At 33.9% G+C, this 27,933-nt stretch overlaps 1 protein-coding gene across 1 annotated transcript; it reads right to left on the bottom strand.

Moving 5' to 3' along the window:
• Positions 1-26,412, bottom strand: LOC132799444 (receptor-like protein 35). Its single transcript, XM_060811268.1, has 3 exons — positions 26,158-26,412; positions 709-912; positions 1-576 (listed from the first exon to the last, which is right to left on the bottom strand). Exons 1-3 carry the CDS (start codon positions 26,410-26,412, stop codon positions 1-3), a joined length of 1,035 nt encoding a protein of 344 aa, XP_060667251.1.
• Between the last annotated feature and the right edge of the window lie 1,521 nt (positions 26,413-27,933).

Here is a 27,933-nt window from a genome sequence, read left to right as displayed (position 1 = left end):
CTACTTCAGTTGAAGAGGGATCTCTCCATGGAGCTTGTTTTGAGAAAGATTAAGTGACTCAAGCATCGTCATGTTCCCAAAGGTTGATGGTATGCTGCCATTAAGAATGTTGTTAGAGAGGTTAAAAACTCGAATCCCTTGTAAGCTCCCAATGGAATCTGGAATTTCTCCTTCAAGCATGTTGCTTGAGAAATCAATAACTAAAAAAATGTCTTGCATCGTATAAAAAACCATATCCACATGATTGGGATTGGATAATATTGGGTCCATAAAGCCGACGTTAGTCGACGTCCTCACAATGAAATTCAAGCCTGCTTTCATATAAGATGAATTGGTGGCAACAAAAGCTTTCATGGAGTTCCATTTTTGGAAGTATTCATATGGCAACTTTCCTGTAAAATCATCATAGGATAGATCAATAACTCGAATTTTAGGAAAGAACACAAAATTGGAAATAGGTTTCCCTATGTTTTCATGGAGGTGATTAGATCTTATCATGAGTATTCTTAGATCAGGAAGTGTCCTTAACCAGGAAGGGAACTCATCTCCTAATTGATTATTCCCAAGATTCAAAGACTGTAGCTTCAAACAACTATGCAATGATCATGGTAAGCACCCTTTGAACTTGTTATAGTTTAGATCAATCATCCTCAGCTGGCTTCCATCTATGTAGATTTTAGGAATGTTACCAACAAAAGAGTTATCTACCACATTTAGAACTAAAAGTGAATCGCTAAGATTTACCAAGCAATCTGGAAGCGTGCCACTCAATTTGTTATGCCCAAAATCGATATATTGAATGGAACTTGAAGTGCAGAATGCTGGTGAAACTTGTCCACTCAGTTTGTTAAACGCAACCACATAATTCAGAGTGGATGGTGGTGGAATTGAAAGTGATCCTTCCAGCATGTTCTGGAAATATCAAACATCTAAAGACAAACCCATGGAAGAATAGCAAATCGAGGTTGGTCAAAGCCTGTAAAAAAATTTCCAGAAAGTAGCAAAACTGCCATGGTTTCCAAGCTAATGTTCAATGCCCAATTGGGAACTTTACCATGTATTTGGTTTCTTTCAAGTGAGAAAAACATTAGATTGTTTTGGTACCTTAAGAAACCAGGGAAGTTACGTATATTCATGAATGCAATCCTAAAATATCAAATTGAGGAATAGTACTAGTAACATTTGTACTACTGTTGGTTTCAGTAGTGAGCACTAACAATTTGTTACCTGATAATTAGAGTCATTTGAGATTCTTCATGCCAAGAAACATGTCAAAATCCATAGTTCCATAAACTGATTCAACACAAGATCAAGATTTTCAAGATTCTTGCATCTAGAAAATGATTTTGGCAGGATACCTTGCAACTTGTTTTTTTTCAAGACTCAAGGAAGTTAATTGGGTCAGGTTTCCAAGCCATGGTGGAATTTGACCACTTAAATTATTTAAACTAATATCTAAAGAGTTGAGTTGGGTGAGTTTTGGAAGAAAAGATGGGATTTGACCATTCAAATAATAATTTTCTAAAATGTGCAAATCAATAGTACTAGTTAGCTTACAAACTAGAGGAAAAAAATCAGAAAAACTACAACCTCCAAGGCCCAGATATGATAATCTTGAAAGATTTCCAAATGCGTATGGTATTTGACCATTCACCATATTTTGAAAAGAACAAATAAGTAAGCATGGTTAGCTTACCTATTGATGAAGGAATCAAACCAGAGAGCCCACTCCACTCAAGATCGAGATATGTTAATTTTGAAAGATTTACTAGAGCATAAGGGATTTGAGATTGATTAAAATCATTGTTGGAAAGGTCAAGGACTTGGAGTTCAAAAAGTTGGAAAAGAGTGTTGGTGGAGTTGATATAACCATGAAGACAACTACTGTTGAGATGAAGTGCGATGACATGGCCGGTTTCCTCATCGCACTTGATACCTGATGTGATTCCACCCGAACCCGCTCAACCGACAACCTGCTCGGGTTCTAACCCAATACGGATGAAGACCAGGCTGATCACTAGTGCTCAAGCTAAGAAGTTTAAGAAAAATCTTGCTGCCTTTATCCAGGGAGTAATTCATATTTAAAAGGGCTTGTCCATACCCAAAGATCCAAGACCTATCTTGAGCATACAAGTAGTGGAAGCCGGTACGGACCCGGATACCAGTTTTGGTGCAATTATGGAGGCTGGGAAGCATGAAATGGTTCCAATGTTTCATGCATTCAATAAATATGTATAAGAGGACATGGAATCAAGTCAAAGCAGCTTCAAAGTCGTCCATAAAGGGGTTGTACGGACAGTTAGTAAATTTGGCCTATTTTCACTGTATTTTGTGCTGACTTTATTTTATTGTGCTGAGTTAGCTTTTTCTCTTTTATCCAAGCAAGGGAAACATGTGGGACTCCATAATAAGCTTATTTGGCATCCTAAAAAGCATACAGAAGCTGATTTGGAGCTCAAAGAGGTTAAATATTGGTCAAAGTCAACTTAGTCAAAAAGCTAGTATTTTAGTTTCCTAATTTGATTCTACTTTTTGTTTTAGGAAATTACCATTACTTTTTGGTTTTCATTTATTTATTTTCTGGAGAAATAAATTTAGGAAATTTATTATTTTATTATTTTCATTGTAAATTAATTAATTTCTAATTCAAAATAAAGGAATTAATTAATCCAAATTAGATTAGGAAAGGAGTGAGAATTTCGGCCACCATAGGAAACCACTTTGTATGGTCGGTTTTCCCTTTGTGTTTTAGGGTTTATTTCATGACTTTGTAACCTATTTAAAGGCTTATTTTTCAATAAGAATTAAGCTTAAATTTTATACAGAAAATTATTTGTGAGATTGAATTCTCTTTGTTCTTTTGAACACCTAAAACACCATTAGTGAATGAGTGTTTTAGTTTGACTTATCAATAGGCCTTCCATCACCTATTGTGGCATCTTCATTATATACCAAGGTTTCTAATCACATGTTGGTTAGGGGTCAAGGTGACCATTAGAACTTGAATATAATTAGATCCGGGCTAATATAATACAGGTTTAGGAGCAGGTCGTCCTAGGTTCATATCAATGCCATCCCAAAAACAAATATCATGGTTCTTTCCTTGTGCCCAAGATGCTCTCTTCGGATAAGCAGAAGGTTCAACATAAGAAGCAAATTTGTCAATAACAAAGCTGTCTTTGAACTGCAATAAGGCAATGCTCTCATCATTATGGCAAAGTGGCTGAACACAAGAAAAAAGGAAAGTGATTAATATTATGCAAGATGAAGCAATGTGAGTTTTAAAAAAGATTGCATGAAGATGAAGAACAAAGACTGAGATAGTTCCATGTCGCTTTTGTATAATCAAGGGAGGGTGGGTGAGTGAGGTGTTGAAGACCATCTTTTTATAGAGTGAATCATGGAACAAAAGTCTTGAGTATAATATTGGGCTAAAATTTTGTTGTCAATCAATTAATTAGTTGATAGTAAATGTTAACGTATGTGACGTGGTTCACGATAGACTAGCCACAGTATAACCACAATGATCGAGGTAGTTCCATGTCTCTTTTATAAAAATAATGGAGGGGTGGGGGAAAGTGTTGGAGGCGAGTGATGAAAATACAGTATTGATGGAAACGTCGAGGGTACGATTTTATAAAAAATCATGGAAATGTCGATAGCGATAGAAAGTCGATAAAATTACGGAAACTATAAATATTTAATTTAGAATATAAATTTTTGCATATGAGATAATTAATATAGTAAAATAATATAAAAAATATAATAATTAAAATACAATAATAATAAAATAGTCCATAAATATTGAAAATTATTGTAACTAAAGAAACTACAGTGTTTGTTGGGCCTAAAGTATAGAAAATTTAACAAATAATACTAAGATATATGAAATTCTCAAATATAATTTATAATACATCATTAATACCAAAAAGAATTCCTTAGTGCTTCAAATTGATATCATATCCAAATGTTTCGCAAGTGTAACAATAAGCATTTCAAGTCATCATATTAGAAAAAATTTCTATGTAATTGTGAAAAATTTGCAAACCGATATTATCTAAAAGATATAAATTCCAAACTATAGTGATTAATTTTTATTTTTATTATAAAATGGAGAAAAATTATTAATAATTGGTAATAAAATAGTAGATATAGACACCAATGACACATCTACCGATGATTATTGATATGTACATTATTTCTCGAATATTTCCATAAAAATCCATTTTTTTCTTTCGATTTCCATCAATAATTGTTGACATCATGGACAACTATCGATAAATTCAATATTTCCTTTGATATTGGCAATAGATAAATTTACACTTGATTAATATTGAACATATTGATGGATATATTTTATCCTTATTGTCGATAAAGAATATAAAAAAATATGAAAATATCGATGGAAATATCGATATATCATGGATATTTTGCATTCATGTTGGAGGCTCGTCTTTTTATGTAAAGAGTTGAACGAAAAGTCTTGAGAGCATATTAGTCAGGCTCATCTTTTTATGTAGAAAGTTGAATGAAAAGTCCTGAGAGCATATTAGTCGTGTTAAATGGGTAAAGAGTTGAATGAAAATCTAGAGAGCATATTATTCAAGCTCATCTTCTTATGTAGAAAGTTGAATGAAAAGTCCTGAGAGCACATTAGTCGTGTTAAATAGGTCAAGAGTTGAATGAAAATTCTTGAGAGCATATTATTCAGGCTCATCTTCTTATGTAGAAAGTTGAATGAAATGTCCTGAGAGCATATTAGTCATGCTAATTGGGTAGAGAGTTGAATGAAAAGTCTTGAGAGCATGTTCGTCGTGTTATATGGGTAAGCTAGCAAATTATAACAATAATATGACACAAAAACACAATATTGATAAACTAAAGGTTTGATAAAAGACAACCGCATTCGTTGTTCTAAAATCATCAAAAACGGGTAACTCAATGGAAAAAAGCCGATAAACCATCGTATAAGTTGAAATTCGAGTCTTGATAAACTTTATTATTGCCTTGCATAGTTTTAAAAAGCTATACGACATGGCATAGAACCTTTGCAATGATGTGTATGATATCAGGAGGAGGCTTCTTTTTTTTTTCTTTTCCAACCAAAATATATATAAAAAAAAATTGTTGCTCTGAAAATAAGGTATGAAATGGTTTTAGCCGTCTTGGTAAGGCAGGACATGAACTCGTAATAGGCTAAATAGAGTATATACAAATCAAAGAAATAAAAATAAAAATAAAAATGGTAACAAATTTGTTTCAAGTCCACAGCATCTGTTCTTGGACTTTAATAACATTTTAGTAGATGCCGAATGTGAACAGACAAGTCAAGTAAACTCAAGCCAACGCTGAATGTATTCGCCCACCCAAAAAAAAAGGAAAGAAAGAGAAAAATAAAATATATTCTCAATTGCCCTAAATTAAATTTATTTATAAGACCCTAAAATTAAATTTACCACATATATTCTCAAATTACAGATATGCAACCCAAGCACATGATTTAGAAGCCACGAAAGATAATTTTTGATAAATAAGCGACAAAATAGAATACTATTTGTATTGTAGCCAATTGCAAACGACATAGCCTTCTTTGTGCTTCTTCAAACCCCTTCGATTTTCTAGGAGCATCCATTCTAGCTCCTCTTTCTCTCTTTAATCTTGTTCCTATCAACCAAAAAATCATAGCTGTCAACGATTCTCATGAAATCCCAATTAAATGTTTCTTTAATTTTTAATTTTTTTTACAATTTGAGTTTATTCAAACAAGAATAAGATCAATAAGTTTCTAATGACAAATGCCTGGATTTTTTAAAAAATACGGTGGGATTAATATATGAAACTTGTTTTCCTTTTTAGCCAAGTTGAAAATAGAGGTGGGAAAAATAGGGCAACAATTAAGAAATAGAGATAGAGATGCAAAATCAATCTCATCATATGATAGTTGGTTTGTGATTATTAAGAAGTTTTGAATTTGACTTGACTCATCGTTCTGTTACTCTGCTTCCATTTCTTCTCTGTTTCATTAACTTCTTCGTTTCCTTATTTGTATTGAATTCTATGTAAACTATGAAAATGATGCAACAAAATGGCTTCAAGCATTACATATTCAATTTTTTTTCTTTAAAAAGTTTCTAATTACTTTCTCCTTGTGTTATAGTTTTAAGGAACATACCTCATTTGTTACACCATAAAATTGTAACTAATTACGTCCCTTACCAGATTGTAATGTATGTATATCTATATTTATATATATATTATTTTTTTTGGGTAATCAATTGGCAATTACATTCATTACCAAACCACTAAACATCCATTTTGTTGTGCGAGCATTCAGTGACAAGATATTTAATGGGAAAATTTTATACATACCCTCTCAGTTTTGCTGTAATTATATTTATGATTTTGACTCTAAAAATAAACTTAAAAAATTAGTTTTGAGTATAATTTTTCATAAAAGCGGATCTAACCATAATCAAGACAAAATTGAAGGGCATCCAAATGAAATTTTGTGATATTAAATTCATCCCTCTGTCACTAACACAAAGAAACGGAACAATCCTACCTACATTAAACATGATATTATATCTTTGAGAAATTTTTCAATACACAATGTGTACTCATGGAAATTGATTTGCTACACATGGCCTATTAAAGAGTTGCACGTGTATTATTAATCCCAAGTAATTTCAAATGTCCAAATGGCATAAGCACAGCATGGATGATAAAGACCAAAAAAAAAGGGGGGAAAAAAAAGAACAAGTTAATTTGTTGTTCAAAAAATATAGTATGAAAGGGTCTCAGCGGTCCATTATAGACTAATTAACCACAAGGGAGTACAAACTTTCTACTCATTCCAAGACTCTGGAGTATTGGAGTGAGTAGAAAATAGAGGTGGTAAAACAGGACAGAAACTACGAAACAGAGATAGATTGGCCTATCCTGTCAATAGAAGTTTGTGACTTTCATGATCAACTTTTTGTGTTCTCTTGTTTAATATATATATACATATATATATAATTCAATGCAAAATAAAAATCAAAAGCTGCATAAAAGACACTAAAAATATTCATCTAATGAATGATTACATCTTATTTAATAAAATAAAAAGCTTAGTTATTACAAATTTTAGCTACTAGCGTACCAGTTCTTTATTAAACTTAAGTACAACTGCTTATTACTATGCATATACACATTTATATAAGGTATGAAATTGGAGGAGGAAGGGTGTGACAACCCAAACCATCCGCATGAGATATTGTACGCTTTGGGTTCAGCTCGCACGGTTTTGTCAAAATGCATCTCAAGGGAAAGGTATCCACACCACCTTATAAGCCATGCTTTGTTCCTCTTTCCAATCGATGTGGGACTTCACAATTCTCCCCTCTTTGGGGCCTAGCGTCCTTGCTGGCACACTGATTCGGGTTCAGCTATAATACCATCATTGACAGCCCAGACCACCCACATGAGATATTGTCTGCTTTGGGCCCAGCCCGCACGGTTTTGTCAAAATGCATCTCAAGGGAAAAGTATCCACACCACCTTATAAGCCATGCTTCGTTCTCCTTTCCAACCGATGTGGGACTTCACAAAGGGAGAGATAGTACAGTTCGATTATTTGACCTGCAAATAATGAATTACGAAAGCGAGAGTGAGATAGAGAGACATGGTAAAGAATGGTAGTGGGGAAGTAGGTGATTATGGTTTTGGGCATGTTATAATTCATGAATTTTGAGGACATGAAACACAAATAAATTAAAAGCAAAAATGATAATTGAATACATTTCATTTTACCATTCGATGTCATCAATGCATTTTATTTTGGTTTAACTTATTTTTCTTAAACTGAAATCCATGAAGTACTTAATTTCAGTACATGACTTGACCCATCATTCGGTTTCTCTTCTTCCTCGGTTTCCTTTGCTTCCGCTACTCTGCTTCTTCCATATAAACTAGTTGTGTGATATGTAACAGTCTAGTCCACCTGCATACGATATTGTCCGCTTTGGACCCAGCCCGTACGGTTTTGTCAAAACGCGTCTCAAGGGAAAGATATCCACAACCTCTTTTAAGGCATGCTTCGTTCCCCTTTCCAACCGATGTGGGATCTCACAATCCTCCCCTTTTGGGGCCCAGCATCCTCGCTGGCACATCGATCCGGGTACTGGCTCTGATACCATCTGTAATAGCCCAGTCCACTAGCATGCGATATTGTTCGCTTTGGGCCTAACCCACACGGTTTTGTCAAAACGCATCGCAAGGTGATGCAAATCCTCCCGAACCCATACAACCGACAACCCGCTGGGGTGCCGATCCGTTACGGATGAAGGTGGGATCGATCACTAGAGCCCTAGCCAAGAAGTTTAAAGACAATCTTGCTGTCTTTATATGAGGAATAATTCATAGTCAAGAGGAGTTGACCATATCTAAAGAACCAAGGCCTGTTTTACTCATACAAGCATTAGAAGCCAAAACGGGCCCGGGTGACGGTTTTGGTACATTTTTGGAGTCCGGGAAGCATGAAATGGTTCCAATGCTTTATGAGTTCAATACATATGCCTAAGAGGTCATGGAATCAATTTAAAGCAGCCTCAAATGCAATCAAAAAGGGCTTGTACGGATAGCATCAACAATTTGGCCGAATTTGCTGTATTGCTTGCTGGCTTTACTGTATTTTACTGTATTAGCCTTTTCTTCTTTTTCCAAGCATGGGAAACGTGTGGGACTTCATATACAGCTTATTTGGCATCCTACAAAGCATCTAGAAGCTTATTTGGAGCTCAAAGAGGTCAAAGATTAATCAAAGTCAACTTGATCAAAAGGCTAGCATTTTTAGTTTCCTAATTTGTTTTTACTTTTTGTTTTAGGAAACTACCATTACTTTTTAGTTTTTATTTATTTTTTTTCTGGAAGAATAAGTTTAGGAAAGTATTATTTTATTATTTTCATTGAAAATTAATTAATTCCTAATTCAAAATAAAGGAATTAATTAATCCAAATTAGATTAGGAAAGGAGTGAGAATTTCGGCCACCATAGGAAACTACTTTGTATGGCCGGTTTTCCCTTTGTTTCTAGGGTTTTATTTCATGGCTTTGTAGCCTATTTAAAGGCTTATTTTTCAATAAGAATACAACTTTGATTTGATTAAGAAAATACTTATGAGATTAATTATCTCTTTGTTCTTTGAGAACATCTAAAACACCATTAGAGAATTGGTTGTTTTGGCTTGACTTATCAATAGGTTTTCCATCCCCTATTGTGGCGTCTACATTATACCAAGGTTTCTAACCACAGGTTGGTTAGGGGTTGAGGTCCATTCCATTAGAACTTGAACTTAGGATGCGGGCTAATATAATATGGGTTTAGGAGCAGGTTGTCCTAGGTTCGTATCACAAGGGAAAGGTATCCACACCCTCTTTTAAGGCATGCTTCGTTTCTATTTCCAACCGATGTGGGATCTCACATGATACCTATAACAAATGTCTTCAAAGCAATTTACAAAAATCTCATTTTTTTTCCATGTATTATAGTTCTTTTGAACTTACTCGTTTGTTCGTTACCATATTTTTTTAATAACATTGTCTTTTTTGTTTTGGGGTCATCGATTTTATTACCTTAATTACTAAACCAATTAACATAAAGTCAACGAAAAGGTGTTTAATTCGTTCACTCTATTAGCAACACAAAAAAAAAAAAGGAAATGATCCTACTTACAATTGTTTATTGCATGAACATGTGGAGACTAACTGTTTCCGGAGACTAACTGCTTAGATCTTGGAAAAAGAGACAAGTTGCATACGATATTCTTCGATCAATTTTGTTAATCTCTGTTGTTAAATATTAATTTCCATTGCGATACTGTCCTTTTTGGGCTTGGGGAATCCTCTTACAATCCAGCCCTAAAGGTTTTAAAAAGTCTCGCAAGGGAAAGGTATCCACACCCACATATATGGAGTGTTTTATTTCCCTTTCCAACCGATGTGGGATTGGGACTTCACAATCCTCCCCCCTTAGGGGAAAGGTATCCACATCGAGTGTTTCGTTCCCCTTTCCAACCGATGTGGGACTGGGACTTCACAATCCTCCCCCTTTAGGGCCTAGCATCCTAGTTAGCACACCAACCACCTGCATGCGATACTGTCATTTTTGGCCCCCAAGATTTTAAAAGACCTCGCAAGAGAAAGATATCCACACCCACATATGGAGTGTTTCATTTTCCTTTCCAACCAATGTAGGACTTCACAACCATTGCTTGAATTTATATAATAATTATTAGGTTCTTAATGAAAACGTTTCAAAATACAAGTTATCACATTGATAATCGTAACAGATTTGAGGGGTGACAAATAAGGATTACCTTTGCTGTCCGAATCTTCATATTAAATCTCAAGAACTATGTTACCATGTCATAAAACTATTTTTCCTTTCCCTAACTTAGATTGCTGTTTGCCCAGTAAACTAGAGTAACATGTATAACTAAAGATGAGACATAAAATAGTAAGAAGAGTTAAATATAAAGATACTTTTGTTTCTATGCTGTTCTTAATCTCAAAACATTGTGGATCAACAGAACTTCATGACTTAACCATCGTTTCATTTCTCTGCTTCCTTTTCTTCTCTTTTTCCTTATACATTAAATCAATATATAAATTAGTAAATGTGATTTAAAAAAAAAAAAAAAAGCCATCAAAGTAATTTACAAAATTCAATTTTTGAAATGATTTTTACTTACTTTTTCATCTTGGGTTATTGTTAATTTTTGAACATCCGTCATTTTGTTCAATACCATATCGGAAAAAAATTAGGTCCTTAACCGAACTAATAGAACAGAGATAGAGATGTAGAGTGAAAACTCGGGAATGACAAGCAATTGACCCTATAGGCGACCACAAAATAAATTAACAAATAAAGTGGTCTTGCATAGCAAAGCACTTTTTTCGAACCCACGACCTCAAGGGACATGTTTGTACTCGTCTTGTATCATTGAGCACTTGAAGGGAATAGAAACCTGTAAAATTGTCAAGTCTATTTGAAATAGAGTAATTGGCAAGAGTTGAGGTGTGAAAATAGTTTAAGGGGGAAAAAAAAAAAAAAAAAAAAGACAAGAATGATGGGTAAAGTCAGATTATAATCTTTTTTCTGAAAATCATAAACCACCATGATGGGATAATTTTTCATACATAAATCTCTGATTGTTAATTTGTTCCCTGTTTTCCCACCTCTGTTTTCAACTTGGCTTAAAATGAGGTAGGAGATGTTGTGAGAAAACAAGGTTCGCATTACAATCCCACCCTTATTTTTTGAAGATATAGGCATTTATATTCAGAAACTTATTCATTGTTCTTCATCTCTCTAATCAAGCGTTTAAATCAATTCAAGTGATTAAAAAATAATAATAATAAAAATAAAAAAACAGTTTATTTTGTTGGGCTGTCATGAGAATTGTTGGCAGTGTTGATTTTTGGTTGATAGAACAAGCTCAAAGAGCAAAAAAAAGAGCTAGAAAGGATGCTCCAAGAAAATAGGAGGAGGGTTGAAGAAGCCCAAAGAAGTGAGGCTTTGTTGTTTGCAATAGGCTCTCCAACTATTATATTATATTTTGTTGCTTATAAATAATCTTGTGCTTGGATGGCATCTTAATTTGAGAATACATGTGGTAAATACAATTTAAGGGTCGTATAGATAAATTTAATTTAGGGAAATTTAGATTATATATATATATAGATTTCTGTTTTTTTGGTTGCATGATATTTATTTGATTTTCCCAATATCATCCTAACTTGTCGAGATCAAATATGATGTTAGAATGTAGAAAAACCCGATGACTCAGTGGAGTGCAATCTACAGTGGGAACAATACATACAGCCTTAGAATTTATTCATTTATTTTTATTATTATTATTTTTTTTGGTGAATACATTCAGCGTCGACTTGACTTGACTTGTCTATTTTCAGTCATTGTTGAGTGACATTACCCCCCATTGACTAAAATGCTAGCAAAGTCTGAGAGCAGAGCTGAGGACCAGGAACACATTAGTATTTCTACACGTACATACTCCCTACTGTTTCATACAAGTACAAAAAGATTCAAACCCATTTCGTTTCTTTGTGCATCGTACCTGATTCGCCGTATCGTATTGGTACCATTCTGATGTATAATTGACTACACCATTTTACACCAATATTATCCTCAAGACTTTCGTTCCTTGATTTACACTATAAATGGATGCTCTTCAATACTTCATTCCCTCACCCCTCCATTATTTTACAAATGAGGCATGGAACTATCTTTATAAAGTGTTATAACCTTCACATGTTTGAACCTACCAGATTCATATGTCACTCATTCCTATCATTTCATCTTCATTACACTCATAATATATTTTGTGAAAAGAATTAAAAAAAAAAAGAAAAAGAAAAGAATGATGAAGATATATCAATTCCTATTATTTCTCATATTTTGATAGGAGATTAACTAATATATATATATATATATATATCCATATATACAGGTCTATATATATATATATATATATAAAAGACACAGAACCAGATCCTTTCTATATAAATTTTGGCAAATTATTTGTTTCCTAGAGTAGCAATACTCTTAGTGATTAAGCATACTTGAGGTCAAGGGTCATGTCCGTGGAAATTTCTCTTGGGACCATATACTGGGGGAACTTTTGCCATTCCTAATTTAAAGCTAGTAAATACCAATGTTTTAAAAGGCATAAGTCATTATAAAGTGGCAAGGTCAAGCCTTAAGCCTAACGAACCTAGATATGCCTAGACGTGAAAAGATGTTTTACTACTATATTATTATTTTAATTATTATAAGACTACTAAATAAACAAAATAATTCATATTTTAAATGTCAAAATATATATGAGTCTATATTACTTTTGTATGTACAATAAATATGAATTAGTATGTAATTAATCATATTAGATTTATGAAAATTCATGTTTTCCTACTTTCCAATAACATATTAATTTCAAAACATATACATTACAAACCTACAAATATCTAATAATTCCTAGATTAATATATACTTTAACCATAATCTACCTCTTATTTAATTCTTTATTTGACTCCAATTCAATATCTACATCTTCATCCAATTCATTTTTCGTGCCATTCGATACAAAACTATTTCCTTTGAGCTCCCTAATTTCAACTTGAGCATTTCTAGAATATTTTTAAGGTTGTAACATATCATTCTCCATCTCATCATCATTTTCATCATCATTACAACCTTCGGCAATCCATGATTGTGCATTACTAGCATCACTTACTAGTAGAGTCTCTAATTTATTACTCTTCTTTTTCTTATTCATCATTTTCATTTTTTTTTTGTTTAAGAAAAAAAAAACTTAATCTTAAAAAAGTTTCCATCTTATAACAATATATATATATATATATATATTTTAATTTCTTATTAATTGTTTTTTAACATTTTTTAAAAAATAATCTTAGAAAAAAAAATTTAAACAGAAAGGTTTGCACCTTTTAGTGCCTAGGCGTGCATCAGGCGGTCAACATAGCATTGACCATCTTTTTCTAAACCTTGTTACTATACGAAGTATCATCTAAAAACATCACCCCTAAATATGCCTAGACGGTGCCTTTTTTCGCTTTTTAAAATACTAGTAAATACAAAATTTTTTTATTATTTTTATCACTTAGAATAATTTTTTCATCGCAATATTTTGATGGGTGTGAGTGAGTAAACCTGAATTGATAGGATCCAGATCCTTCTAATATAAATTTTGGTCAATTATTGCTCCTCTAGGTGATACTGATTAGTGATTTAACATAGTGGAGGTCAAGGGGTCATGTCCGTGTGGGAAATTCTTTGGGGTCCACATGTTGGAATTTTTTGCCATTTCTAGTTTAAAGCTAGCAAATACCGTAGGAAGCTAATTTATTGACCAAAAGGATTGGGGGGCAAAAAAAAAATATATATATATATACATCTTAGCGGAAATTCTATGGTGAGGACGGTACGCATGAGGACTGCAGTATTAGTGACGGTTTTTCATAGTATTAACGACGGTTTCTTAGAAAATCGTCACCAATACTATGAAAAACCGTCACTAATAGTGTGGTCCGCATGAGAACTGTCTGCACCATAGACGGACTGTACATCTTAGCTTCTTCCTCATTATATATATATATATATATACACACATAAAAAAATCTTTTATAAAGATATTTTATTAGGTTTTCTATTAAAATTTTATTTATTAATTTTTAGATTGCTTCAAAATTAAAAATTTAAACATATGATTAAAGTTTAAATGATATCTTAAATAGGTTTATTTTTTCCTCTTAGGATTTTAATCGGTCATTAAATTCATAAAATTTATCAAAATATTTTTAAATTTTAACATTTAAAATAATTTAAAAGCCACTAAAAAAGGTTCATTGACTTATATATATATATATATATATATAAAAGTTAAAATTTATATTATATATATATATATATATATAAAGAGGAAAAAAAAAAAAAGACTGAATAACCAATCTTTCCATATAAATTTTGCACAATGTATTATTTTGGTACATACATTAGTAAACCTTTTGTACTCTTCAATAAGTCCTATAAGAAAATACTGGAAAATGGAACATATATGTAAAGAAAAGGGAAATGACCTACTTATATGTATAGCACTTTGCACAAAATAATTAAAAGAAAAAAAATATGGAAATAAAATCTAACAGTTGAAGGCCTCCAAGTTAACGTAATTTAACAAATTAAAATAGCACAAAAACGATTGAAAAAGTAAATAACAATTTGTATATTTGTGAAGGCATAAAACAAAAAACTTGACATAATATATTGAGAAGGCAGTTTATAAACCTATATTTCATTTATGATCCAACAAATTATAATTAAATTGTATTCATAGGCTTGGCCTAGTGGTAAAATCATTGGTAGTATACCACCAAATCTGATTTTTAACTAAGACGTAGGCCATAAATTCCCCATTTAATTTAGAATACATTGTAATTCTTGATTAAAAAATAAAAAATTAAAATTAAAATAATTGAGTTGCACATGCTATTTAATTAATTTGTCGAAGGAAGGTCCCAAAGCATTTTGTCTTTAAAATTTAATAGATCAAATTAACTTTGGAAATATTTTGATGTCTTGGTAAGTATTATGTTGTGCCCTTAATGATGAACACTAGCAGGATCCATTTTTTTTATTTTTTTTCCTTTCTTTTGGTAGAAATTTTATAGACTAAATTAACTTAATAACAAATTAATTACTCTGGAAAATGCTAAAGATTTCAAAACCATTTTTTTTTCAAGTATCATGGTAGTCGTTGCTATGTTGTGCCCCTGGTGATGAATACGAGTAGAATTCGTTACTAAGATTACAAGCATTAACTTGATGTATTTAATTATGTTTTGGTTTTTAAACAAAAAATCTAAATTGGGAAAGTTAATAACGGATTTGTTGGTTAGTAGCTTAATGTGTTTTGGCTTGTTATGAAACTGCTGGTGGCAATGGATTAATAGTTGTTAAACTTTTAAACCTTTTGCTGTCAAAACTTGTAAAGAAAATTTTTGGAAATGTCGAGACTTTTCTTCTAGTACAATTGGACACAAAGGTGCGGTAAGAAATGTTTATTAAGTTGTACTTCTATATGGTATCACAAGTAACTAATTATTGAACATTTAACAATTATTTTAGATCGCCCACATGTTTTATTTGATCGTACATAATTATAGATTGTTTGGTTTACACCACTACACTTAATAATTGAAAGTGATCCAGGATCAAATGGTGTATCTGTTATACTGTATGAGGACCGGTTCTCAAAAAATTTAAAAAAAAAAAAAATTGAAATGTTTCGTAGGCAGAACAATAAAGTGAAAGTTAATACGAGGGTCCATGAAATGGTAAGTTTACAAAAGAAAAAGTGAACGACTTAAAAGAGGTCTTTCCACGTTCAAGGGAATGAATACATTATACAGGAAAAGACTACACATGAACTTTGCATGTAAACAAAGGGGAAATAACCTACTCAATGTTAACAAATTTAAAAAGCACCGGTCTTTAGAAAGCACAAAGAAACAAAATAATAAATAAATAAATTGTGCAAATAAAATCTAGCTAACAGCTGTACTCCTCAATATTAAAGTCACTTTAACAAATTAAAATAACATTAAGAACAATGATTTTTGTTTTTATGATAACATCAAGAACAATGATAAAAAATAAAAAAAGAAAAAGAGAAAAAACAATGATGGGAAAAATAAGCAACTACGATAACATTAAAGAACTAAACTAAGATTTATGTATAAGGAACGAGGGAAAAATAAACCTACCTACTAAAGCATAAGAGTACTCTTCTAATCTGGATTGGACTCACACGAAAAAGATAGACTCAACGAAATGGAAAGGATTTATGAGGTGACATTGACACATTGTTGACTCTTGAGTCAAGCCAGCTATTTCATACTTTTAATCCTATATAGTTTTCCAACAAGTTATAATAGAGTTGCTCGTGCATTTTAAATTTTGTTGGAGAAAAGTTCCAAGGTGTTTTTCTCTTAATTGCTTTAATTTTTTTCCCTTATTTTGGTAGAAATTTTATTGATTAATTTATTTTTGTATCTACTTAATTAGTATGAAAGTTTCTAAAGATTTCAAAACCAAATTTTTTTCAAATGCCATGGCAATTACTATGGGTTATTAATGCTTCATCGTCTAGAATTGTTGTTTGATGTTTCTAACTATATATACAACAAGTCTCTTATTGGGTTAATGCTGCATCGTCTAGAATTTTTGTTTCTAACTTATTAGAATTCGCCCCCCCCCCCCCAAAAAAAATGTCTGTAATTAGAACGACCTGATAATGGTATACTGATATCACTAATCACAACTGTTGCATTTTCTTTGTTTAATTGGACCGAGCCTATCTTTTGAAGTTTGATTAGAAAATCAGTTTATTACCTCTAAAACGGATATGAAGTAAAAATTGAAGGTGGTGAGCTACCAGATTTTGAATGTGTTTTCCATCCTCGTACTACAAATTCGGTTGCTCATGCACTTATACATTATGGCTTCGATTCTACTTCTTGTTCAGTATGCTAAGTGGACAGTCCCATGCTGCTTTCTAATCTGTTGTGTAATGATGTTTTAAGAAAAACTAATAATTATCCAAAGTGGTTGTTTGAATATATTTTAAATTTTTATTGAAAATTGTTTCCCATGTAGCAAATGGGATGACAAGTTCCTCAACATCAGTTGCTCATAAAAGATTGACCATATCTAAACTGAGATTGAGGTGGGAATAAGAAGGTTAAGAAACAGAGATGGGATAACAAAGAAAACAGAGATGGGAAAACAGGGCTACAAATTAAGAAACGGAGACAGACAGAGATGGAAGCAAGCTAGATTCCTTGAGTTTTCTATGAAGTATGCAAGAAAGTTGCTTCAGTTGATGAGAAATCTTTCCATGAAATCTGTTTTGGGAAAAATCAAGGGGATTGAATGTGAGATCCCACATCAGTTGGAAAGGAAAACGAAGCATGCCTTATAAGGAACTGTGAATACCTTTCCCTTGAAAGGCCTTTTAAGACTTAATGGCTGGGTTATAACAGGATTATCCAGGTCCAAAGAGGACAATATCTCATGCGGGTAGTCTGGGCTGTTACTGATGGTATCAGAGCTAGTTACTCGGGCAAGTGGAACTGGCAAGTGAAAGGCTGGGACCTCTAACCACTGAGAGGCCTTCCCCAAAGGAGCCTAGAGAGGCCTTCCTGACAGGGAACATAAAACCATGAGGGGTAGGATTGGGCTCACCACCTAGCTTCCAAAGCAGACAATATCTCATGCAGGCTGTTACAGATGGTATCAGAGCTAGTTACCCGGGCCAGTGGAACTGGCAGGTGAAGGGGTATGAAGGGGTGGGACCCCTAACCACTGAGAGGCCTTCCCCAAAGGAGCCCAGAAAGGCCTTCTTAACAGGGAACGTAAAACCGTGAGGGGTAGGATTGGGCTCACCACCTAGCTTCCAAAGCGGACAATATCTCTTGCAGGTAGTCTGGGCTGTTACGGATGGTATCAGAGCCGGTACTCGAATCGGTGTGCCAGGGAGGACGCTGGACCCTAAGGGGGTTGGATTGTGAGATCCCACATCGGTTGGAAAAGGGAACGAAGCATGCCTTATAAACCGTGAGGGGTAGGATTGGGCTCACCACCTAGCTTGCAAAGCGGACAATATCTCATGCGAGTAGTCTAGACTGTTACAGATGGTATCAGAGCCGGTACTCGGATCGGTGTGCTAGGGAGGACGCTGGACCCTAAGGGGGTTGGATTGTGAGATCCCATATCAGTTGGAAATGGGAACATAAGGGACTGTAGATATCTTTCCCTTGAAAGGCCTTTTAAAACCTTGAGGTGAAGGGGTATGAAGGGGTGGGACCCCTAACCACTGAGAGGCCTTCCCCAAAAGAGCCCGGAAAGGCTTTCCTAACAGGGAATGTAAAACCGTGAGGGGTAGGATTGGGCTCACCACCTAGCTTCCAAAGCGGACAATATCTCTTGCAGGTAGTCTGGGCTGTTACAGATGGTATCAGAGCCGGTACTCGGATCGGTGTGCCAGAGAGGACGCTGGACCCTAAGGGGGTTGGATTGTGAGATCCCATATCGGTTGGAAAAGGAAACGAAGCATGCCTTATAAACCGTGAGGGGTAGGATTGGCTCACCACCTAGCTTGCAAAGCGGACAATATCTCATGCGGGTAGTCTAGGCTGTTACAGATGGTATCAGAGCCGGTACTCGGGTCGGTGTGCCAGGGAGGACGCTGGACCCTAAGGGGGTTGAATTGTGAGATCCCACATCGGTTAGAAAGGGGAACATAAGGGACTGTGAATATCTTTCCCTTGAAAGGCCTTTTAAAACTTTGAGGGGCTAAGTTATAAAAGGATTTCCTAAACCCAAAGAGGACAATATCTCACGCGGATGGTCTGGGTTGTTACATTGAAGCTCAGATATTTTACATAATGCTGATGGCATACTTCCAACGAGAATGTTTTTGGAAAGTTTAAGAATTCAAAGCCCTCGTAAACTCCCAATGCATTCTAGAATCTATTCCTTTAAACCTATTGCTTGAGAAATCAATCACAAAAAAAAAAAAAGAAAAAAAAAGGGTTTTATAGAAAACCTTATCAATACCGTAGGTTGTTAATTTGATTATGAATGAACAAGCATGGGTCCATGAAACAATTAAGTTAGTCAAGCTCATGGCATGGAAATACAAATTTTAAATTCCAATCTCATTTAAAATGAAGATAAACAAAGAGGTGCAAAAACAGGGCACAATAAAGAAACGGAAACAGAGATAGAGATCAAAACAAGTATTGCAAGATAGAGCAATTGAAGAAGGGAATAGAAACTCGTAAAACTATTCCAAGTCCTTTTAAAATAGAGTAATCTGCAAAAGCTAAGCTATGAATATAATTCAGGTTAAAAAAAATGATAAGAAAAAGACAAGATTGAAGATTAAAGTATCAGTTATATATACACAATAAATTTATCTTAATATATAAAATTTTGAATTGATCAAGAAAGGAAAATATATCTAAACATTATCGTTTTCAGTAATTAAAAGCTGCAGCAGAGATCCATTGAATAATTGTATGTTAGACATAACATTAAAACTGTTATGTTGTGATGAACATGTGGAAGGAAAATCTTAGAAAGAATATAACAAAACAAAAACATAAAAAATAATAATAATAAAATAAATTAAGAGGGGGAAGGAAGCCACATAGCTGGTAACACGGTCAGGAGTATGCTGCATATTGTATAAACTCAAGTTTCAAACTCCCTCCTTATTCTAATTCTCCTTTTTAGCTGCCAAAACCAGAAAATCTTCAAAAACAAGTATTGATTTTTCTCAACAACAATATGACATATTAAAAAATAATAATAATAATTTCCATTAAAAATTAATAATAATTCAAATAAATTAAATAAATAAAAAAGGTTGAAGGTGATCACGTCCTCCCAGATCCTCTGCTTGAACTACCACTTGGCCACACTCTATCTCTTACTCTCTTTCTCTCTCTAAAACTTTTTCAGGGAATTTCTTTTTTTTTTTCCTTTTTTGGAAAAAGGCACCAAAAAAAAAAAAAACTACCTTCCTTCGTTTACCATTCAGAATCTGGACACGTGTTAAAAATTCCAAAAGGACCCACATCTTTATTTTTTTACTGCATTTTTTTTTTAATCAGTGATTTATGATGATGGCAGTAGGCTCCACTTGATTGGATGACAAAGTGGGAAAAGTGTGCACCTGAGTTCTACCTGGTTCGTTTTTACATTTAAAGTATCTACCACGAAAGGCATACAGCTCAGGGTCTGACTTTTCCTTCTATATGGTCCCACACACTGATCACGTGAGTTTCTGTCTTCGCATTTCCATGAGATCACTTGGTCGATGTTAGGAGCTATCAATCGCACACATTTGCGTCTGGCAATCAACCCCCACCGTTCGATAAATTGACCTCAGATCAAACTCATCTGGGCGATGGATTTCTTGTGATCTTAGATTATTGTTAATGGTGTGCACTTGATTTTTCTTTTATTTCTATCTTTTTGGGGGCTCAATTTCTAGTGCACTAGCATATCCTAGCAAAAATGCTAGCCAATCAACCCTAAATCTCGTCCCGAAGGAGGAAGGAGGGATCTCTCCTTTTTATAGGAAAGATCAAGGGATTCAAGCTCCTAAACACATAAACTTTTGAAGGTTTTGTATCTTTTCATCGGCTATTTTCTTGATATGGGTGAAATTCATGGTAAGTTTACATGTTATCTGTTTGATATATGTATTATATATATATACAGTGCGTCTACAATGCACTCTACCCATGTAGACCAAAAATGTTCTTTAATTTCACAGCTGTTGGATTTGAATTTTGGGCCTGGAAGACTGAGATTGAAGGTGGGCTCATGTGTGAAATTCTTGGCAAATCTCCCCTTCCCGTGCACTTTCTCCTTCCCCCTCGCAAAACACCACACCAGGCCGCAAATCTTCACTTGCACCAGCTCTCTAATTCCCCACACCAGCTCCCTCATTTATTTTTATTGCCATGCCGGTCCATTGATTTTCTCGACCCAATCAAATATCACATTCCTAAAACAAAAAGTCCAATCTCATACTGATTCCTGAAGCCGATCCATTCAGGTTTGTTGTTCTTCCTCCTCTTCTTTTACCCCTTTGTTTTGATTGTTTTTGTTTCCGCCAATTTTACTTCTTAGTTTTTTTTTTGGATTGCCAATAATTTGTACTGTTTTCGTTGCCTCTGATCTGTTCTTCGCTTTTTTTTTTCTAATGTGTTTTTCTAACTATATGCTCGTGTAATTAACATGATGATTTTTTTATTATTATTTTCTTATTTGGCTTTAAATTGAAACTTTTTGTTTAGATTTTGGTTCTTTGACTATGGATTTAAGGCTAGTATATATGAATGTTTTGATTCATGCTCCTTGAATTTCAATGGGATGTGAGAAATAGATAGGGCTTCTGTGAAAGTAAAATTCTTAGCCCCATTTGTTGGAGTTAGGGCAAGATGAATTTTTTTTTTTTTTGAATTGAATCCTTGCGTGCACAATTTTGATACCAAATTGTAGTAAAAAAGAAGAAGATGGTGATTAAAAGGTGGAATTTTTAGTTGGGGGTTTAAGTTCCATAGCAGGGCTTCTGCTGAACCCCTAAACTTTCTATGCATGTTACTCGTGATGAGGGTACTGGTATATTGTAGGTTGCTGGTCACATTAATACTTTATGAAAGGCGTTTTTTTTTTTTTTTTTTTATTTTACCACTTATCCTTTTGGCATTGATATTTCATATAATGTTAGAATCCAGTTGAATTGTCTGGTTAAGTATTTGGAGGACTATAAGGCTTTTGCAACGTACATAATTATAAACCCAAGAGTAACAACTCAATCTTTGGGTGAATTTGGAGAAAACCAAAGGTTATTTTGTGAAGCATTTGTTTTCATTGGCATTTGCTGTACTCTCATTTTGGAGTGTACTATCCTCATAGAGAGAATAACTTCTAGTTTTCTATGAATTCATCTCTCTCGATTTCTCCTTTCTCTTCAATTACTGGATGTTCTTTGTTACTTCATTAAATTATATGAATAGTTAGAGGAACTATTGATGTTGCATTGTCTAATCTGAATGGTATGCTTTTCTTCCATCTTTATTTATTGTAAGATGTTGATAGATTTCTAGCTGCACAAACTGTCTACTATCAGGTCTGACCACACCACATCATCCAATCCAATAGAAGCAGATGCTTTCTCCTATAGCTTTTTGGGTTGACTTGTACATCCTCTGTTTTTAGATTTATGTGCTGCACCAAAAGATCATCCGCTCTCATTTTCTATTCGCTTTTTTGTCTTATGCTTCTTTGACATGTTAGATTTAAATCATGCTTTACATCTCTTATTTATTTCCCGTGCACTCTTTCTATAAGTTTACATCGGTTAAAATCTATGTTTTCCCAATTGATTTGTCAATTTTTTTCTTTTGGAAATGTATACCTTTTTTTTTGACACACATTGTTTATTTTCTATGTTATTGGTTACAAAAGAAATAATTTAGTTGCTGGATTTTGTTTTGCTAGATAAATTTGTTGTCTATCACCATATATGTAGTTCCAATTGATTCTGCTTGTTTACTTTTGTGGACAGCGATGGTATATTTCCATTATAGAGGGAAAAAAATGTCTCCCTATGCCTTTTTGATTGTTATTATGTCCCACTATCCCTTCGTTACCTCCATTTGGTTTGTATAGTTGATCATTTGGGTGGCAGGGGTTAAATGTTTGAAAGTGGGAATCCAATTTCTTTGCATTGTTTTAGTTGGAACAAAAGGAACAGTGAAGCAATAGCGCATAAAATAAATATTTCTTTATCAGAGTTACAAGATTTTTTAGGCTGAGCTACATCATATGGAGTTCTTTTGTTGTGACTTTACAAGTTATTGCTTAGTAGTGTTAATGTTGTATTGTGTACATCTCTCATGACATCTGAAAGTAGCCTGACTGTTTGAGAACTAGAGTTTATTATATATGTATTTTGCCTTTCTATAGGTTATTAAATCTTGCCTTATCTTCTTTGGAAGTGAAGCTGGAAACTAGTTGTGTAAGCATGTCAACAAGTAGTAGTGATGGTTAGCCAATTAAGATGTGCTCGTGTGGCTAATATATGCATTTAAAAACATCAAGGATTGATAAGAATCCAAATCGTTAATTCTGGAAATGCTTAGATGGAGAACAGGTTGCATATAATTGTTAATGCATTGAGTTTTCATTTCTTTTTGCTTATAAAATAATTAACATTGAACGTGTTTGTAACAGCCCAGTCCACCCGCATGAGATATTATCCGCTTTGGGCCCAGCCCGCATAGCTTTAAAAGGCATCTCAATGGTTAGGGGGAATCCTCTTCCAACCCCTATACCTGCTAGTCCCACTGGCTCGGGCCTCTCAGGCCCAACCGAGATATTGTCTACTTTGGAAGCTAGGTGGTGAGCCCAATCCTACCCCTCACGGTTTTGCTTCCTCACAGGAAGGCCTCTCAAGGGAAAGGTATCCACACCCTCTTATAATGCATGCTTCGTTCCCCTTTCCAATCGATGTGGGATCTCACAATCCACCCCCCTTGGGGCTCAGTGTCCTCACTGGCACATCGATCCGGATCCGGCTCTGATACCATCTGTAACAGCCCAGTCCACCCGCATGAGATATTGTCCGCTTTGGACCCAGCCCGCACAACTTTAAAAGTCCTCTCAGTAGTTAGGGGGAATCCTCTTCCAACCCTTATACCTGCCAGTCCCACTGGCTCAGGCCTCCCAGGCCCAACCGAGATATTGTCCGCTTTGGAAGCTAGGTGGTGAGCCTAATCCTACTCCTCACGGTTTTGCTTCCTCACAAGAAGGCCTCTCAAGGGAAAGGTATCCACACCCTCTTATAAGGCATGTTTTGTTCCCCTTTCCAATCGATGTGGGATTTCACAGTGTTTACTTGACACAGGAAAAAAGATGTGGTAAATTTATTTGGGCAAAGAAAAGGGAGGCTAAACTTGACAAAATAGATGTTCTTATCGGTGAAATTCGGCGTTTATCTTTGCAAGTGGAGAAATCTAATAATATTCTTGAAGCAATTCAAAAAAATACTAAGATGAGCAACCAATATGACATTAAGACTGTTATAGTGCTTGTACTTTTATTATTTATTTTCTTTAAAATGTTTGCCTAGTGATGTAGTCAAGTAATATATGTGTTTGTTCAGTTGGTAATTTATGAAAGTAACATGTATGATATATGTATCTACATTTCAAACTTTGTTTTGTATGAAAACACTGGTTTCGGTTTGTAGCTATATGAAGTTGGAGGCTGATGAAAGTAACATGGAAATGTACTAAATGAGTAATTGTAATAAAAGATGCTAGTAACATTTTGTTGAATTTATATTGTTAAATTAAGTAGCAAAAAAATGCTCAAATACTGCTTCTTTGAAACTATAGATATCCTTAATTTATTTGCTAGTGATCGGTCTCTAATACTAAAAAAAACCAAAAAATGAAAAAAAAAAATCAAAATTGCCCAACAACCCGAAATGTCAACTGAGTGCGGAAGAAAAATGCAAAAATTTATCTAACTCCTGCAACCACATCAGTATAGGCTTCAACCTATGTATTCATACTGCTTATTAACATGCACTTTCAGAAAGTGAATTAAAAAAAAGCATGGATGTATGCATGTTATTTTTCTTTCCAAGTGTATAGATACCATTGTTTATGTGACTGTTCACGCTTATATTGTTAAATTGAGTAGCAAAAAAACTCTCAAATACTGCTTCTTTGAAACTATAGATATCCTTAATTTATTTGGTAGTAATCGATCTCTAATACTCATAAAAACACCAAAATCAAAAAAATTCAAAATTGCCCAACAACCCGAAATGTCAACTGAGTGGGGAAGAAAAATGCAAAAAATTATCCAACTCCTGCAACCACATTAGTATAGGCTTCAACCTATGTATTCATATTACTTATTAACATGCACTCCCGGAAAGTGAGTTCAGAAAAAGCATGGATGTATGCATCTTGTTTTTCTTTCTTGGTGTATAAATACCACTGTTCATATGACTATTCACATGTACTATTTACGTGAACTGTTTACCTATGTTTAAAAATCTTTTTTTTTTCAATATTTTTTTTTCTTTTGCTAAAATACCTGTGTATAAACATCAATGTCAATAAACAAAATATCAATTATTCTTTACTTCATCATGTGGCCTAGTGCAAATTGATGGCCTAATATGTTTTTCCTATATCAATATGACTATAAAGTTGTCAAACAAGGAGAATAGAAATTGAGACTGTTCAAAGTGAGGATGACTTCTCCAGCTTCTCCTTCCTACTAACTGAAGTAAACCACATTGGTAAAATAAACGGAAAACTAGTATACATTCAGTCAAATAATCAAACAAGACTTCACGTTTCCAATACATGGCAATTTAAGGAGTCTATTATCATAACTCAACTCTCTTTTAGTTTCAAATATATGATAGTTATTGCAATATGACAAAACAAAACAAAAAAAAAAAAAAAAGACAAAAACTAGGATAACAAGCATTGGAGACTAAGAGAAGTTATATTTCCACAAAGCTATTGCATGATAGCTGGTCACACCTGAGGGTCATCCCTTAGTTTTCTAATGTTGACTTGCTAAAAACGAAGCAAGTTATTAGATGAGGATTATCCCTGATTCGTAATGTGGATAATTTAAAACAAAGCAAGACACCTCGTTCATACCCATAGAAGTAAAATTGTCACATTGTGATGAAAATTTCCATTCTTGTTAAGGAATATCCCCAATTTGTGAGGGCCTACATAGAAATAATAATAGTTTGCATATGGTATGATCATTTCAGTTGCATAAAAATAAGAGATAATGAATGTATAAATTTCTTACCGATTGTTGAGGATTGGACAGTTTTTTTTGTCATATGATTCTCCAATTTTTCCATATTCATTGCAACGTCGACCTCTATACTTTGCTATTTTTGTTGCTATCTCTTTCCCCCTTTTTAATCTTTGTCCACATCCTTTTGCCCTTACTTGAGATGGATCTTTCAAAGTTGTGTCATGAACATTATTACCTTTTACAGACATGCCTCCACTCTTCATGCTGCCACCTACAGAGTTAAACTTCTCAAGCAAACCTTGAAGACTATCATTCAAAATTACACTTGACTCCTCATTTGTAAGAGCTTTGTCAATGACTTCTGAAGCTAGTTGGAATAGTTTAGCTCGCCACATCAACATTGAAGTATCTTTTCCACTTATATTTACACCTTGCTTATCGGATATCATTTGAGATTTTACAACTCTAGTCCACCTTTTCATTATATATTTATTTGGCAAAGGAATATTATTAAAGAGTCGTAAAAATGCCAAAATATGACTACATGAAATTCCTTGACTCTTAAACTTCTTACAACTACAAGATGCATAGTTCAAACCTTTGTCATAAACAATTTCTTGAGCTCTACGAGCACTTTCATGAGGATCGCTCTTGACCGTATATATTTTATGGGTATCATTTTCATGCACAAGTTGTGGCATTAATAATAAGCTTTTCCATAACTCATCTTAAAACTTAAGAAAAATCTTGCGTGTCTAAATCTCAGCCATTTGCTTTTCCATTTCCAATGGCAATTTTAAAACAAGCTTCTCATTAATATCAACGTGATTAGTAGCTAACTCTTCGTGACGTTGATGTGCAAAGGCCCTATTAAATCGAAGTATGAAATCCATCAGTAAGTTCTTCTTCGAAACATATTTCTTCAAGAATGCATGGGAGCTTTCTGCACGTTGGCTACTTGACATTCCAGCTGAGAATATATGATTCACATATGCAGGCACCCATCTATTATGTATTTCAAATATTGACCTTAACCAATTATTATCATATAGGCTCGCCTTCTCAATGATAGTCACCTATTTTCTTTCAAACTATTTGGGACATTTTGATTCCCAAATACATTGTAGAAATTCCTTATAAAAATCTTTGTAAGTAATTGCATTCAAATGTGTAGAAAACTTCTCGAGTATGTGCCAACTATAATACCTATAAAATGTATTTGGTAAGCTGTGTGCTATAGCCTTCGCCACTGCATGATCTTGATTGGTGATAATTATCTTTAGGTTGTTAATAGGCATGCTTTTCTTTAATACGTCAAACAACTAAACAAACAATTCAGTTTTCTCATCACTTAAAAATGCACATGCAAATACCACTGTTTGACCATGATTGTTAATCCTAACCAAGGTGGCAAAAATCATACCATACTAATTAGCGTTGTAAGTTGTATTAAATACAATTACGTCATCAAAACATCCATAAGCTCTTTTGGAAACCAAATCAGCTCAAAAACAGCACTTCAATTGACAATTATCATCTACATCTATTTCAAAAATTAATGATGGATCATTTTCTTGCTCAGTTAGGAAGTATTCCTTCAATAGTTCTGCATCTTGTCCTCTCATTTCATTACGCAACTTAGCTTCCTGGCTATAGATATCCTTATTCGTAAATCCAATATTCTCTATACCTCCAGCTTCAAATTCAAGAATACTTATTTATTGGTGAGTTGGCATATTTGCTGCTGAAAACTGCAAGGCTAGTGATTTCTTGGCTTCAGATACATTACGATGTGTCCTCAATAAATACACTCTTCGAGGGGTTGATAATGGATGACTATGTTCTTCAGCAAATAAACTTATGATAGATTTCCCAAACTTGGATATAACCATGGCAAGTTTTGCTTTATAATTTTCTCTTGTCTTCCTCCGACACCTTTTTTTCTTACCTTCCTTTATAGAAGATACTCC

The sequence above is a fragment of the Ziziphus jujuba genome, chromosome 9, assembly GCF_031755915.1.
Source record: "Ziziphus jujuba cultivar Dongzao chromosome 9, ASM3175591v1".
NCBI classification, from domain to species: Eukaryota; Viridiplantae; Streptophyta; class Magnoliopsida; order Rosales; family Rhamnaceae; genus Ziziphus; species Ziziphus jujuba.
Note: the sequence above shows the minus strand (reverse complement) of the source record. Positions and strands in the feature narration are given on the sequence as shown.